Here is a 14918-nt window from a genome sequence, read left to right on the forward strand (position 1 = left end):
TCCATACAGCCCAATGTGTTCATCAGAACGCATCTTGTATAAACATTAAGATAAAATCAGGATGCAACTGAACATATAGTATTTGAAACATCGAGTGTTTGCGCGCAACAACAAAACGCACTAAGCGCAACGGAAAAGATGCGTCACGGGCAAAAAGTTCGCGTAGGTTTGTTAGCTAAAAGCATTAAGTGAAAATTCCATTCTTGCACTTTTGAAAAATAAGTATTTCTTGCAAGACTGATATGATTTTGCTTTTCTGGACATTCGAACCAGATGGCCCTGAAACTTCCAGAAGCTCATGTTTGCTTTTTGTTTGTGGGTGAACGCGCATGATGATGCTAATGCGGTGGAATCAGAGATGGTGAGTCGTAAAGTGGCATTGTTCACTGGGGGGAGAGTGTGACCTCTATGAGAAATCACATTGACTGGGGGTTAACGGAGGTTGGGGGAATCCTTTTCAAAGCGCGCGATTCGCCACGCGCGCAGATTTCTCCACGAGACACAATAGCGCGCTGATGGGTTCCCAGATATCCTCCAGTTCCCCGTCATACTCACCATTATAGCATGAGATTAAACTTTTTTTGAGATAGCTGTGTGCAATAGTACTATATACTGCATAGTATAATATGTGCGCAATATTATAACGGGTAGTTATTTTTACGCATTATTAAATATTAAAGTATTTCAAACTTACGATTTAAAACACGATAACAATGTAAAAGGTTTAACTGCTAATCTTTTTGGGGGAATCAAAATGATTGTAGTGTGCATTGCGCGTAAAATCACTTTATTTAAAGTTAAAAGTCGAAAGAAAACTTTGAAAACGCTTTAAATGTTTAAAATGACGCAAATTCTAAGTTAAATTGGTGGAAACAAATATGTTACAATAATGAAAACATTAGTAAAGTAAGAAGTAACCCAAAGTGTGCCAGGGTGACACGAGAAACGTTGGCCTTGAATACATGTGTCTATTTTCTATTGTTATGGCACACTTCTGAAACTCTGTCCTCCTCATGGCGAGATCTGCTTGCCAGCTCCACCACAATCACTGCTCTTTCTTTCCTTCATTCACCCTTTTCTTTTCTTTTCAGGGATGTACAGCCGTGGGGCGAGGAGAGGAGGCTGGAGTTTGGAGAGGGTGGGGGCCACGGTCTGAGGTGAGCTGCAAGGGGCTAGTCAGTGTTCTCAGAGTCACAGACAGAGCACACACACACACACACACACTCGCGCGCGCGCAAGGAGCTGCGCCTCCCACACACCCGCGCACCAACTCACACACAGTCAGACGGAGAGGAAAGTGGATGTGTGCAGCAGCAATACCGCGTCCTGATGCTTCTTCTGAGCCACTGAAAACGCGGAGAGAGGGGGAGTGCTGGTTCCTCGACTCTACACGCTTTTGCTTGAAATCTATGCACAGCATTCGAGGATTTATCATGCTTTAATCTACACCGAACAATCCACCAGCCAGTCTTCTGTGTGTGTGGAATAACAACTTCGCGCACGTCTTCAAATATGGGAACAACTAAGCACTCCAGCGACTGGAATGTTTTGTTTTGCAAGACGCTTCTGAAACTTATGCTTCTGGCGGCCGTGGCGCACAATGTTTCGGGGAAGACTTTAAAATACAAAGTTCTGGAAGAGCAAAGAGTTGGGACGGTAATCGCCAGGCTGAAAGAGGATGTAGCCGGTCTGTTAGCCAAACTCCCGAGCTCCGTGTCTCCGCGCTTCAGAGCGATGCAGAGAGGCAGCACCCCTCTGCTCTCCGTGCGCGAGGAGGACGGAGAGATCAGCATAGCCACCAAAATCGACCGAGAAAAGCTTTGTGAGAAAAACTTAAACTGCACTATCGAGTTCGACGTGATTACTATTCCCACGGAATACCTCCAACTGTTTCACATTCAAGTGGAAGTGTTGGACATCAACGACAACGCTCCGCAGTTTTCGCGCGCCATCATCCCTATAGAGATATCCGAGAGCGCGTCTGTGGGCACACGCTTCCCTCTGGATAGCGCGGTAGACCCGGATGTCGGGGAAAACGCGCTGCACACCTACTCGCTCACTCGGAATAACTTTTTCAAAATCGATATCAGGACGCGAACGGACGGCGCAAAGTACGCGGACCTTGTTGTAATGAGAGAACTTGACAGGGAAACACAGTCCAGTTATCAACTACAACTCACAGCTTCAGACTCTGGCGTACCGCCGAAATCTGGCTCAACTCTGCTTAAAATCAGCATATCTGATTCCAACGATAATAGCCCGGCGTTTGACGAGCAGGCTTACGTGGTCAACCTCCTGGAAAATTCATCACTGGAGACGCTCTTGGTAGACTTGAACGCTACAGACCCGGATGAAGGCAATAATGGCAAAATCGTGTATTCTTTCAGCAGCCACGTGCCCCCCAAAATCCTAGAGACTTTCAAAATTAACCCAGATAATGGCCACATCACTCTTATTAAGAAAGTTGACTACGAAACCACGTCTTCATATGAAATAGATGTGCAGGCTCAGGATATGGGTCCCAACTCCATTCCAGGCCACTGTAAAATAATAATCAAAGTGGTCGACGTCAACGACAACAAGCCAAAAATCAACATCAACCTCATGACTCAGGGCAAAGAGGAGGTGGCCTACATCTCAGAGGCCTCCCCTGTTGATACCTTCATCGCATTAGTGCGAGTGGATGACAGTGACTCGGGTATAAACGGTGAGGTTGTGTGCCGTCTTCATGGCCATGGGCATTTTCGCCTGCAGAAGACCTACGAGAACAACTACATGATTCTCACAAATGTGTCTCTGGACCGTGAGAAACGCTCTGAATATAGCTTGACGGTGATCGCCGAAGACCGTGGCACGCCAAGCCTATCCACCATCAAACACTTCACAGTGCAGGTGCAGGATGAAAATGACAACCCTCCCCGCTTTGAAAAGAGCCGATATGAAATCTTCAAGTCTGAGAACAATTCCCCTGGGGCATACCTGACGTCAGTGGTGGCCACTGACCCAGATTTGGGGCCTAATGGACAGGTGACCTACTCAATTGTGGAAAGCCAGGTCCAGGGCAGCTCTATTTCAACTTATGTTACTATTGACCCATCCAACGGGGCTGTGTATGCACTCCGAAGCTTTGATCGGGAAGAAGTTGGCCGGCTTTCGTTCACCGTGCAGGCGCGGGATGGCGGAAGCCCAGCCTTTCTGAGCAGCAACACCACTGTGTTGCTCACCATCCTAGATGAAAATGACAACCCTCCTATTATTGTTGCCCCACTGCTAAGTAACCACACAGCTGAGGTACCATTATGGCGGCACGCCGAGTCTGGTCATCTGGTGACAATCATTAAGGCGACAGATCGTGATGCAGGAGCCAACAGCGAGCTGACTTGCTCCATAGTTGGAGGCAATGACGAGGGACTCTTTGTCATTGACCCACGCAGATGTGAGTTACGAACCAACGGAAGTGTGGAGGCCTCAGGACGTGAGGGATTTGATCTAGCCATCCTGGTGCAAGACAGAGGTGCATCCATTCGACTTTCAGCGAGGGCCGTCCTGCACATCAGCCTACGGGACTATCCAGAAAGCTACTCCCTGAACCCTTCAGACATAAACAACCAATCCCCACTAGACGTGTCTATGATCATCATCATCTCCCTTGGTGCCATCTGTGGTGTGCTGCTCATTGTTATGGTAATGTTCGCAACCAGGTGCTCAAGAGAGCAGAAGGACCCAAGGCACTCCTACAACTGCAGAGTGGCTGAATCCACCTACCAAAACCATCCCAAAAAACCAGCCCGGCAGATCCACAAGGGTGACATCACTCTGGTGCCCACAATTAACGGGACCCTGCCTGTGAGAGCCCATCCTAGGTCCCCTTCAGCCTCCCCTGCTCCAGAAAGCCGGCAGAGCCACCACAGCCGCCAATCACTCAACAGCCTGGTCACCATCTCATCCAATCATGTTCCAGAGAACTTCGCCCTAGAACTTGCCCACGCCACACCACCAGTCGAGGTAAGACAACACGTTCCTTATTAACGATTTCAGAATTTATATCTGATTAAGTTCCCCTATACCTTCTAAAATATCCAATATGTTTGTTTTATTTATAGCATGTTTATTTGTATATCCATCGTGCATAAGTATCCATCCATATCATCCCCTCGTTTACCACACACCCCCCACCATCACCTCCATGGTTTGTCTGTATTTCTGTTGGCTTGCTGTCTGGTCTGCCATTATTCATTTTTTGTTTCCATTTTTTCTTTCTTTATTTGTCCCCCCCTCGCCCTGTTTCCTTTCTTTTTTGGTTATAGCAAGTCTCACAGCTTCTGTCCATACTTCATCAGGGCCAGTACCAACCCAGACCCAGTTTCCGTGGCAACAAATACACCAGGAGCTACAGGTAACCAATCACACGTCAGCCTGTTGCCACCTTCACAGACCATCCAACAGGGGGTTTAAAGTTCTAGTCCGTGAGAGTCTGGACACCCTGGAGGACTTGAGTAACAGATGCTGACAGCCTTATCATGCTAGCTAGTCAGCTGCCCTTTGAATAAAGCCTTTTTTGTTTATGTACAATACACTCCCTTCTTAAGAGGCTCATATAACTGATGAATTAAAAGTCAGATCTGTGATACATAAACTGTAACTTTTGCACTGTAGCAACTAACCGTATGCTCTTTGTCTGTAGGTATGCTTTGAATGAGATGGACAAGTTCAGTCTGAAGGACAGTGGGCGAGGGGATAGTGAGGCTGGAGACAGTGATTGTGAGATGGGCAGAGAGTCTCCTCTGCTTGGAGAAGGCTTCAGTGAGCTCTTCACTCCTGATGGACATCACCGACTGCATCCCAGTAAGCAAGAGTTTTTTTTTAAAGTTCTTTAGATTATTTATTGCAAACTGCGATCCAGAGACTCCCAAGGGGCCACAAGTGCTAGAGGAGCTGTAGAATTGCTTAGAGATTAGGGCAAAACAAACCAAATAAATCAATAAATAAAATAAACATACAATTAAGTTTAATGTTTAATCAATCGACATGTAAGAAACAAACATTCCTTCATTCATTTTTCTTCGGCTTAGTCACTTATTTATCAGGGGTCGCCACAGCTGAATGAACCACCAACTATTCCAGCACATGTTTAACGCATTGGATGCCTTTCCAACTGCAACCCAACACTGGGAAACATTCATACACACGCATTCACTAAGGCCAATTTAGTTAATTCAAGTCTTTCGGCTTCGTCCCTTATATTTTGGGGGGTTGCCACAGTGTAATAAACCGCCAACTATTTTAGCATATGTTTTACATAGAGTATGTCCATCCAGCTGCAACCCAGTACTGGGAAACATCCATACACACTCATTCACTATGGCCAATTTAGTTTACTTAATTCCTTCGGCTTAGTCCCTTATTTATCAGGGGTCGCCACAGTGGAATGAACTGCCAACTATTCCAGTATATGTTTTATATAGTGGATGCCCTTCCAGCTGCAACCCAGTACTGGGAAACATCCACACACACTCATTCACTAAGGCCAATTTAGTTTATTCAATTCTTTCGGCATAGTCTCTTATTTATTTGGGGGTCGCCACAGTGTAATGAAACGCCAACTATTTTAGCATATGTTTTACATAGAGGATGCCCTTCCAGCTGCAACCCAGTACTGGGAAACATCCACACACACTCATTCACTATGGACAATTTAGTTTATTCAATTCTTTCGGCATAGTCCCTTATTTATCAGGGGTTGCCACAGTGGAATGTACTGCCAACTATTCCAGTATATGTTTTATATAGTGGATGTCCTTCCAGCTGCAACCCAGTCCTGGGTAACATCCATACACACTCATTCACTATGGCTAATCTAGTTTATTTAATTATTTCGGCTTAGTCCCTTATTTATTAGGAGTTGCCACAGCGGAATGAACCGCTAACTCTTCTAGCATGTTTTACATAGCGGATGCCCTTCTAGCTGCAACACATTACTGGGAAACACCCATACACATTCATTCACTATGGCCAATTTAGTTTATTCAATTCACTTTTATCGCATGTCCATTGGACTGTGGGCAAAACCAGAGCACCTGAAGGAAACCCACTCAAACACGGGGAAAACATACGCACAGAAATGCCAACTGACCCAGCTGAGACTTGAACCAGTGACCTTCTTGCTTTAAGGCAACAGTGCTAACCACTAAGTCAACTTGTCGCCCAAGAAAAAAAAACAGCTAAATAAAATATAATAATCTAATGATTAAAATAATTATAAAAAGAATAAATATATTTTTTAAAAATCATATTAAATTGAAATAAATAATCCAAAATTGGATTTAGATAAATCAATATATTAAAACAATCAAATGCATGCAAAATAGATTCAAGGGAAAAATAAAATTAAACAAATTTGTGAATTAATAAATGCATATAATACTAAAGTAAATAAAAAAAAAAACATGCAACAATGTATCTTAACATTAACAACGGAATAAATATTGTGAACTTGTTAATAATATAATTTTATCAAATAATAAATTGGGCCATTGTGTAATAAATTAATATAGATACATATAACAGTTTAGTATGTGCATCCTATGCATGACCAACATTAATTTTCCATGAAATATAATGTGCATTAATAAACAAATGATTTTTTATGCAATCAAATGGAAATGTATAGGCCCCTTTTGGCTTTGAGGCCTTCATCAGTTAGTACTTATACTTGTTTCATTTTTTCTATTTAAAAGAAAATTGTATGTTCAGGCTCCATGCACAAATCCAAGTTCAAATTCAGGCAGCATGCATATACTTAAATATAAATATATAGTATACGTAAATATAAATATAATGCCCGAACAACCCAATACTTCATTTGTATTACTCTATATGCTAGTGAAATCATAATTTCTGATGTGAAAAATATGCATACTTGATCTATAATCCAATCATTACTTAGTCTAGAACATAAATTGGCTTGTGCGTGGGGATGGGCGATTGATTTCTGTAAATCAGCGTGTTTAATCATTCATTCTCCGCATGAGAGAAAGAGAGAAAGAGAGAGAGAGCAGGCTAAATGAGGGCCTGTTTTGCAAATGCACCAGATTGAGCATTTATTAGCTCTAAGATGTATTATAAATGGCCTTTCAAAATTAATGGCGATATAATCAGCCCTGCGAACATGAATGAGTAATGCCAAACATGTTCAGCGAGCTCTATAAATTGGCATATTTGATTTGTTTTGCATAGTCTCCAGAAAACCAAGCCGGAGCTGGAAAAGATTTTGTTTAGTCATTTGGCTTCCAATCGGTTATTTGACTAGTTTTTGCATGCCGTGTCGGAAAACACCGATCATTAACTCAATCTCTTTCTGATCTCTTCAGCGATGAAGCTGTGCACTGAAGAGTGTCGAGTCCTGGGTCACTCTGACCAGTGCTGGATGCCTCCATTGCCATCTCCAGCATCTTCTGATTACAGAAGCAACCTTTATATCCCTGGAGAAGACCCTCAGCAGAAAGCCACTCCTGAAGTGCCCCAATCTGGAGAGTCCACGCTGAGGAAAAAGAGTTTCTCCACATTCGGCAAGGAGAGCGAGGAGGGAGAAGGAGAAGCAGATGATGGAGAAGATCTATGTGGAACCACATCTTTGCTGTCAGAAATGAACAGCGTTTTTCAGAGGCTCCTTCCCTCCTCGCTGGATAATTACAGCGAAACGAATGAAACTGAAAAGGCAACCGCCTGTGCTGCAGGGGTGGGATCGCTGGAAAGAAGGAAGGGCCATTTACCAGGTAAACCAAGCCCTGCTACTTACCAGCAGAACGTTGCTGTTTGGGCAGCTAACACACACTTTCAAAATCCCGGCCATGGCCACGCCCCTGCTAGTCACATGACAGCCCTGGTGGCTCCACTCCCCGCCCCTTTGCCTGCTCCAATGCCGGCATCAGCTTCCTGTTCAAAATGGCTGCCAGCAATGGAGGAAATCCCTGAAAATCACGAGGAGGACGAGCTGGAGTCTGTGCTCGGACACTTACACGGGAAGCGCTGCGATAGTCGCAGCGAAATTATGGACGCCAGCGAGCTTGTTGCAGAAATCAACAAACTCCTTCAAGATGTAAGGCAAAGCTAAAGATTAGACTTGTTTTTTTTATTATTATTTATGAGAGTGGAAAGGTATGATATCGAAAAGAGAAGAAGAAAAAAAAAACACAGAGACCTGCAATTGTCGTTAAAGTTGCATTTCTGGATGTATTGTGTTTTGTGAATGCTAATTATCCAAATGATGTTTGTATTTTCTTGGTTTTTGGCCACAGTGTACACGACGTGAGTGTATTTATCTTTGTATTTTAAAAATACAATTTGTAGTCTTTATATTTATATCCGTGTATATACCTAAGTTAAGAATGTACATAAAGCTATCAGATTTATATTTTTATATATGCACGTTGGGTAAATAATCAAGATCAACATGCTTTGGTGTAAATATTCTTATTTATGAAAATGATTTCTTATTCTTTCGCTTTTTTCCAGTGGTATTGTTATATATGAGCATAATATAAGTACATGAATATTATTGAGTATGTGTTATTTGGCGGGGAGGGAATGAAAGCATGTTTTTTGGGGTGGGGAGCGGTATTTATATAATGGTGTATTCTTTTTGTCAACTTCAGTTTTACGTTAAACGAATGGAGAAAAAAATAAAAAGAAATGCAGATGTCACAAACGCACATCTGATCTGACTCTTTTTTTTTTCAAGTTTATATTGACATGTATTTAAGTGTTTTCCAGTAAATTACAGTCTGCTCCATTTAGTTTTTATGTTCCTGAAATACCCAGTAAAATGGCAGCGTGTGGTTGTGTTCCTCCTCTTCACAGACAGACTGTGACAAAAACATGCAAAACTAAATGCATTGTGATGACATTTAACGATGGAAATGATTGAAAGCAGGGTGTTATTTTCGAAGCTAACCATTTTCAAACTCAAACAAAATGAGAATGTTTTGCTCCTCCTGTTGGAGCAGTTCAAGGAAGAAAATAACTTATCTGAAAGCTCATTTTGACAGAAATTGGCCTTGACTTTAAGCTAAAACATAAAAACTGTCTTCTATCTACCTTTTTTCAGAGATTTTTCATCTTTTTAGTGACTCTTTCACACACGCATAAGTAACCGTGTTCCTTAGAGCAGCATTTGAAGAGGAAAAAAAGGCATTTTAGTCCCTCATTCCCGCTGCACTCGTGAAGAGCGCCCCCTACCGACAAAAAGGGAAAATTTCACGAACGATTTAAAGGGTGCAAACACTTAGGATATTGCAAACAATTGGGTGAAACAGACGAACAAGCTTGTTTTATGAATCCAGTTTACGTTTGTATGAGGGAAAAGCGAACATTAAGATAAACAATCAGCCAAAAAAGCAAAAAGAAGAATATTTTACATGATGAGGTGATCACTGAAGGAAAAATTATATTGTTCTAACTAGAGCCCCCTAGAGGCAGGATAGCAAAACTGCAGACATCCTAAATCTCTCTTTGCAACATAAAATAATATTATTTGGAATACATTCCAGTCTTTTTTTAAATTTTGTTATTTTACCCAAATTAAATTTATCAAGCTCAGCCATTCAGCCTAACAATGTCGACCCAGTTACCCACAATACTGCGAGAAAAAAGTCAAAATGTTGACTTTCAAAATGTTAAAGATCAAAATGTTAAACATTTAACTCTACTTTTATTATGTGGAAACATTTATTGTATTATTTTTGGTTATATTAAGATTTATAAATCTTGTGGATGAAGATCATCTTTAATTTATTATTACTATTAGCAGTATTAGCAGAGGCTGTGATAGAACAAACAGCATTATTATATTTTATTTATTAAATACATAATTAAATTATGTTAGTTTTGTTTATAGGTATATATATATATATATATATATATATATATATATATATATATATATATATATATATATATATATATATATATATATATATATATATATATATATATATATAATATTTTATGGAACTCCTAAATAATATATACTCATAGTTAAGCAGCTTTATTATTATTATTATTATTATTATTATTATTATTATTATTATTATTATAATTATCATTATATTTACTTAATAATTTATTTAATTTTTTAATTTATTCAGCTATTATATTATATTGTATTATATTGTATTATATTATATTATATTATATTATATTATATTATATTATATTATATTATATTATGTTATGTTTTTTATATTTAGGAAAATAACATTTTCTTATGGTTAAGCATCTCCTTTCTGACACCATAAGCAACAAACATACAGTTGAAGTCAGAATTATTAGTCCCCCCTTGATTTTTCCTTTCTTTTTTAAATATTTCCCAAATGATGTTGAACAGAGTAAGGAAATGTTTAAAGTATGTCTGATAATAATTTGTCTTCTGGAAAAAGTCTTATTTGTTTTATTTCGGCTATAATAAAAGCATTTTTTTATTTTTTAAAAACCATTTTAAGGACAACATTATTAGCCTGTTTAAGTTATATTTTGGTTTGATAGTCCTCAGAACAAACCATCATTATACAATAACTTGCCTAATTACCCTAACCTGCCTAGTTAACCTAAGTAACCTAGTTAAGCCTTTAAATGTCACTTTAAGCTGTAGAAGTGTCTTGAAAAATATTTAGTCAAATATGATTTACTGTCATCATGGCAAAGATAAAATAAATCAGGTATTAGAAATGAGTTATTAAAACTATTATGTTCAGAAATGTGCTGAAGAAGTCTCTCTGTTAAACAGAAATTGGGGAAAAAATTAAACAGAGGGGCCAATAATTTAGGACAGCTAATAGTTCTGACTTCAACTGTATATAAAGTTTTGCAGTAACAGTTTATAACTACACACTATGAATCATTTAATAAACTTTAGCAAATAGTTAATTCATTATCTGTCAAGCATGAACTCTACAATAACAGATGTTAGTAAGCAGTTTATAACTGCAGATACAAATGCTGTATTCTTGACTTAAGGACAATTATTATGTGCCTTATGATTGTATTTTCATACTTTGTTATTTTTTTTCCATTACTAAATTAAGAACTGCATCATTTATAAACAAATTACTGTGCAGTTAAAACTTCGCTAAATCATATTGAAATGTCGTATCATAATACATTGTTAAATTATGTTATTGTTGTTTTATCCAATGTTGTATTTTGACACTCCTGTTATTCGTCAATGTTTAAACTTTACAATAATTTTATGTTTTAAGATAAGATTGCCAAGATGTATTGTTCATTTGATATTGAGCCTTTAATTGTCACTTATAAGGCATTTAAAAGCATAAATAGTCCTCACTTTAGATTAGGTCACAAAACTGCTGAGTTTATAAAGCATTTATTAACATGTATAGTAACCATTATTATGTGCCTGAATAATAAGATATAAATGTAAGTTTGAATAGTTTATTAATAATTTACTAACTCATTTTAAATGATCTTAAAACCCCCAACTACTCTTAAATACAAATGATTTGTAAATAATGCAAACTTTAATTTAGTCATGACAAATTAATCAGTAGCAAAGTATGAAATAACAATTATTAATCACATTATAATTGTGCTTTATAATTCAATAATAGCATTTGTATCTGCAGTTGTAAACTGCTCACTAACATCTATTAATGTAGAGATCATGATTAACAAATAATGAATGAACTATTTGCTAATGCATTATAGAGGATTCATAGTGACCCTTTCATTCATTCCTTTTCTCGGCTTAGTCCCTTTATTAATCTGGGGTCACCACAGCGGAATGAACCGCCAACTTATCCAGCAAGTTTTTACGCAGCGGATGCCCTTCCAGCCGCAACTCATCTCTGGGAAACATGCACACACACATTCACACACACACACTCATACACTACGGACAATTTAGCCAACCCAATTCACCTGTACCGCATGTCTTTGGACTGTGGGGGAAACCGGAGCACCCGGAGAAAACCCACGTGAAGGCAGAGAGAACATGCAAACTCCAAACAGAAACGCCAACTGAGCCGAGGTTCGAACCAGCGACCTTCTTGCTGTGAGGTGACAGCACTACCTACTGCACCACTGCCTCGCCTAGTGTACCCTTTTGTATACCTTATTTGTTAAGTAAATTTTACAGTGTCTATTTTTATAATGAACATTTCTAAATGATTTAAAGCTGCTAAAAATGTAACAATTACCTGCAAAATAGCTGATAAACTGTTTGGAGTCGTAATTTAGCTTGACCTTTTTCATCCAATTTCTCAATAACCGGATTTACTCTCCCAGCAATATAACACGTTTGTAGAAATTATGCAAAAGTAAATGCACCACAGTGACATTTAAAGACGGGGTGTTATTTTGTAAGCGAAGAATTTCCAAACTTAAACAAAAAAAGAGAATGCTTTCCCTCACCTATTCAAGCAAGAAAATAACTCCTCTGAAAGCTCATTTTGACACAAAGAAATTGGCCTTGACTTTTAGCTACCGCGCTCCCTTCCATCTTCCTCTTTTTAGAGACTTTTATTCACCAGTACACACATGCATAATCCTGTAGCTTCATATATGAGGAAAGAAAAATGTGCTCTGTCCCTCAGGACACATAGCAGACCTAATCTGCCTAGTTTTGCAATCTTTTGTGCATTGTAATTTAATTCTACTGTAAACGTTTATTGTTTAAATGAATAATTCATTCCGTTTCTCCTTTCAATATTTTGGTTTATTTGCTTTTTTCGTCTTTTGTCCACAGTGAATCCGAATGCGGTCCAATGTTGATTTGAATGTAATATAAACAAATACAGTTAACATATTCTTCAAAATAAAGTATTTTATTTTACACAGATGAAAAAAAAAAAAGAAAAACTCATATAGGATTGAAACATGTGTGTATAAATATTAGCAAAATAAACATTTTAGGATCAACTGTTCTTTAAAGTTATTTACATGCTTACATATATTTAAATGTGACCCTTTTAAAATGACAAATTGCTCTATTTAGATAAAATCAGATCATATAGCTGCCTGAATAAAAGCCAATTTGCAGCATTAATTGTTTTTTTATTAAGCAGTAAACATTTATTACCAACTAATAAATAATTCAATACATAATTAATTCATTTTTCCCTCTATTTTCTGATGTGTATTTTTTTCATGCAGTAAATGTAAAGGTCCAGTGTTAATTTGTATATTTTATGAACAAAAATGGTTCTTCAAAATATTGTATTCATGTTGCATAGAACAAGAAAATATTACTACATCATGAGCTCATATATATATATATGTATATCCTGAATCATTTTTGTACATTTATTTCAGTGCACACTGTAATTTACTTACAGTAAACATTTATTACTTTAAATAGATAACTAATCTTTGTTATTTCTCTATTTATTTTGCTGTGCTTTTTTAGCGCTTTTTTCAATGTTGATTTGAATCTTATACGGACAAAAACGATTCTTCAAAATTTTGTATTCATGTTACAGAGAAGAAAGAAAGTCATAAAGGATTAAAACAATTTGAGAACAAGTAAATAATGGTAATATAACTATTATAAATATAACTTTTTTTGGTATACCATTTCTTATGTATATATGTATATGTATGCATATATATATAATACATACATATATATATATATATATATATATATATATATATATATATATATATATATATATATATATATATATATATATATATATATATATATATATATATATATATATATAGACCTTTTAACATATTTTAATAAGTCAGTCTTAAAATGTCAGAATGTAACATTTAAATAAAATTAAACCAGATCTTGTAGCTGCCATAAACAGGATGCTATTTACTGGATTTAATGCTCCAAGTTATAACACACACGTGCACACACACACACACACACACACACACAGACACACACTGCATACAAAGTCATGTCACTCACAAGAGTTCTTGTCACCAAGCAGGTTGGTAAATTGACATAATTACTGAGGTGAGTTTCTGATTAGCTTGCGGTGGAGTTGAGAGTGTAGATTCATGTCTTCCTCTTCATCTCTCACGTCTCTACAGCTAAAAATACACCTGTCTCCTTCTTCCATCATTTCAAGTCCTGAGGATAAGCCTGCCAACAGTCTCTTATCATTATCACTTTGTGCATATGCATGTGCGAGTCAGTGTGTGTGTGTGCAGCAATAACTGTGGGTGATTTCGAGTCTTTTAGAGACTGAAATAGGTTTCGTCTTATTTGCTTCCTTAAAAGTAGAAATTACACAACGAAATCCGCTTTTTGTCTGCCTTTGGTGCAAGTCAGTAGCATGAGCTGGTGGATTTATTTGTTTGGAAGTGCCAGTGACAATTATATATATTTTTAAAGTGTATATATTCCATCATTACATGGTAAAGGACTTTCTATATTTGGTGAAAAGCAGATGGTTGAAGTCAGAATTATTAGCCCCCTTTTGATTTTTTTTTATATATATATTTTTTTATATTTCCCAAATCATGTTTAACAGAGCAAGGAAATTTTCACAGTATGTCTGATAACATTGTTTGTTCTGGAGAAAGTATTATTTGTTTTATTTCGGCTAGAATATAAGGGGGGGGGGGGGGGGGGGGTGGGGGGGTTGCAATAATTCTGACTTCAACTGTAAATTAAACATGTTTTCTGTTTTTTTTTCAGTTAATACAGTGAAGGTACAGGTGCATCTTAACGCAATTATAATATAATGGACTTTTTTTCAAGATTTATTGGAGATGAAATTTGATTTTGATCGCTACAACTTACAGCTTAATGAAAAAAAAAAAAAAAAAAAAAAAAAAAAAATATATATATATATATATATATATATATATATATATATATATATATATATATATATATATTGGAAAAACATGCCTCAGGCTACATTTTAACAAAATGTGAA

At 37.4% G+C, this 14918-nt stretch overlaps 2 protein-coding genes across 8 annotated transcripts in view; one reads left to right on the top strand and one right to left on the bottom strand.

Annotated features, from left to right (window-relative positions):
* The window catches only part of LOC147834029 (uncharacterized), a 1152336-nt gene that overhangs the window by 410400 nt on the left and 727018 nt on the right, over positions 1-14918 (bottom strand). The gene's annotated exons all lie outside the window — the stretch shown is intronic.
* On the top strand, positions 1284-8711 carry pcdh18b (protocadherin 18b). Of its 3 annotated transcripts, none has more exons than XR_015506839.1 (4): positions 1284-4005; positions 4104-4396; positions 4685-4845; positions 7371-8711. XR_015506839.1 is itself a non-coding variant. In XM_087280590.1 (4 exons), the coding sequence occupies exons 1-4, from the start codon at positions 1513-1515 to the stop codon at positions 8111-8113; spliced, it is 3486 nt and encodes a 1161-aa protein (XP_087136716.1). In that variant the 5' UTR covers positions 1284-1512; the 3' UTR covers positions 8114-8711.

This window comes from Danio rerio, chromosome 14 (assembly GCF_052040795.2).
Source record: "Danio rerio strain M-AB ecotype USA chromosome 14, GRCz13ab, whole genome shotgun sequence".
Lineage (NCBI taxonomy): Eukaryota > Metazoa > Chordata > Actinopteri > Cypriniformes > Danionidae > Danio > Danio rerio.

Coding starts and splice junctions, on each gene's coding strand:
- pcdh18b (XM_087280590.1), top strand. CDS start 1,513: ATGGGAACAACTAAGCACTCCAGCGACTGGAATGTTTTGTTTTGCAAG. Junction 4,397..4,684: donor AAATACACCAGGAGCTACAG/GTAACCAATCAC, acceptor CTTTGTCTGTAG/GTATGCTTTGAATGAGATGG. Junction 4,846..7,370: donor ACATCACCGACTGCATCCCA/GTAAGCAAGAGT, acceptor TGATCTCTTCAG/CGATGAAGCTGTGCACTGAA.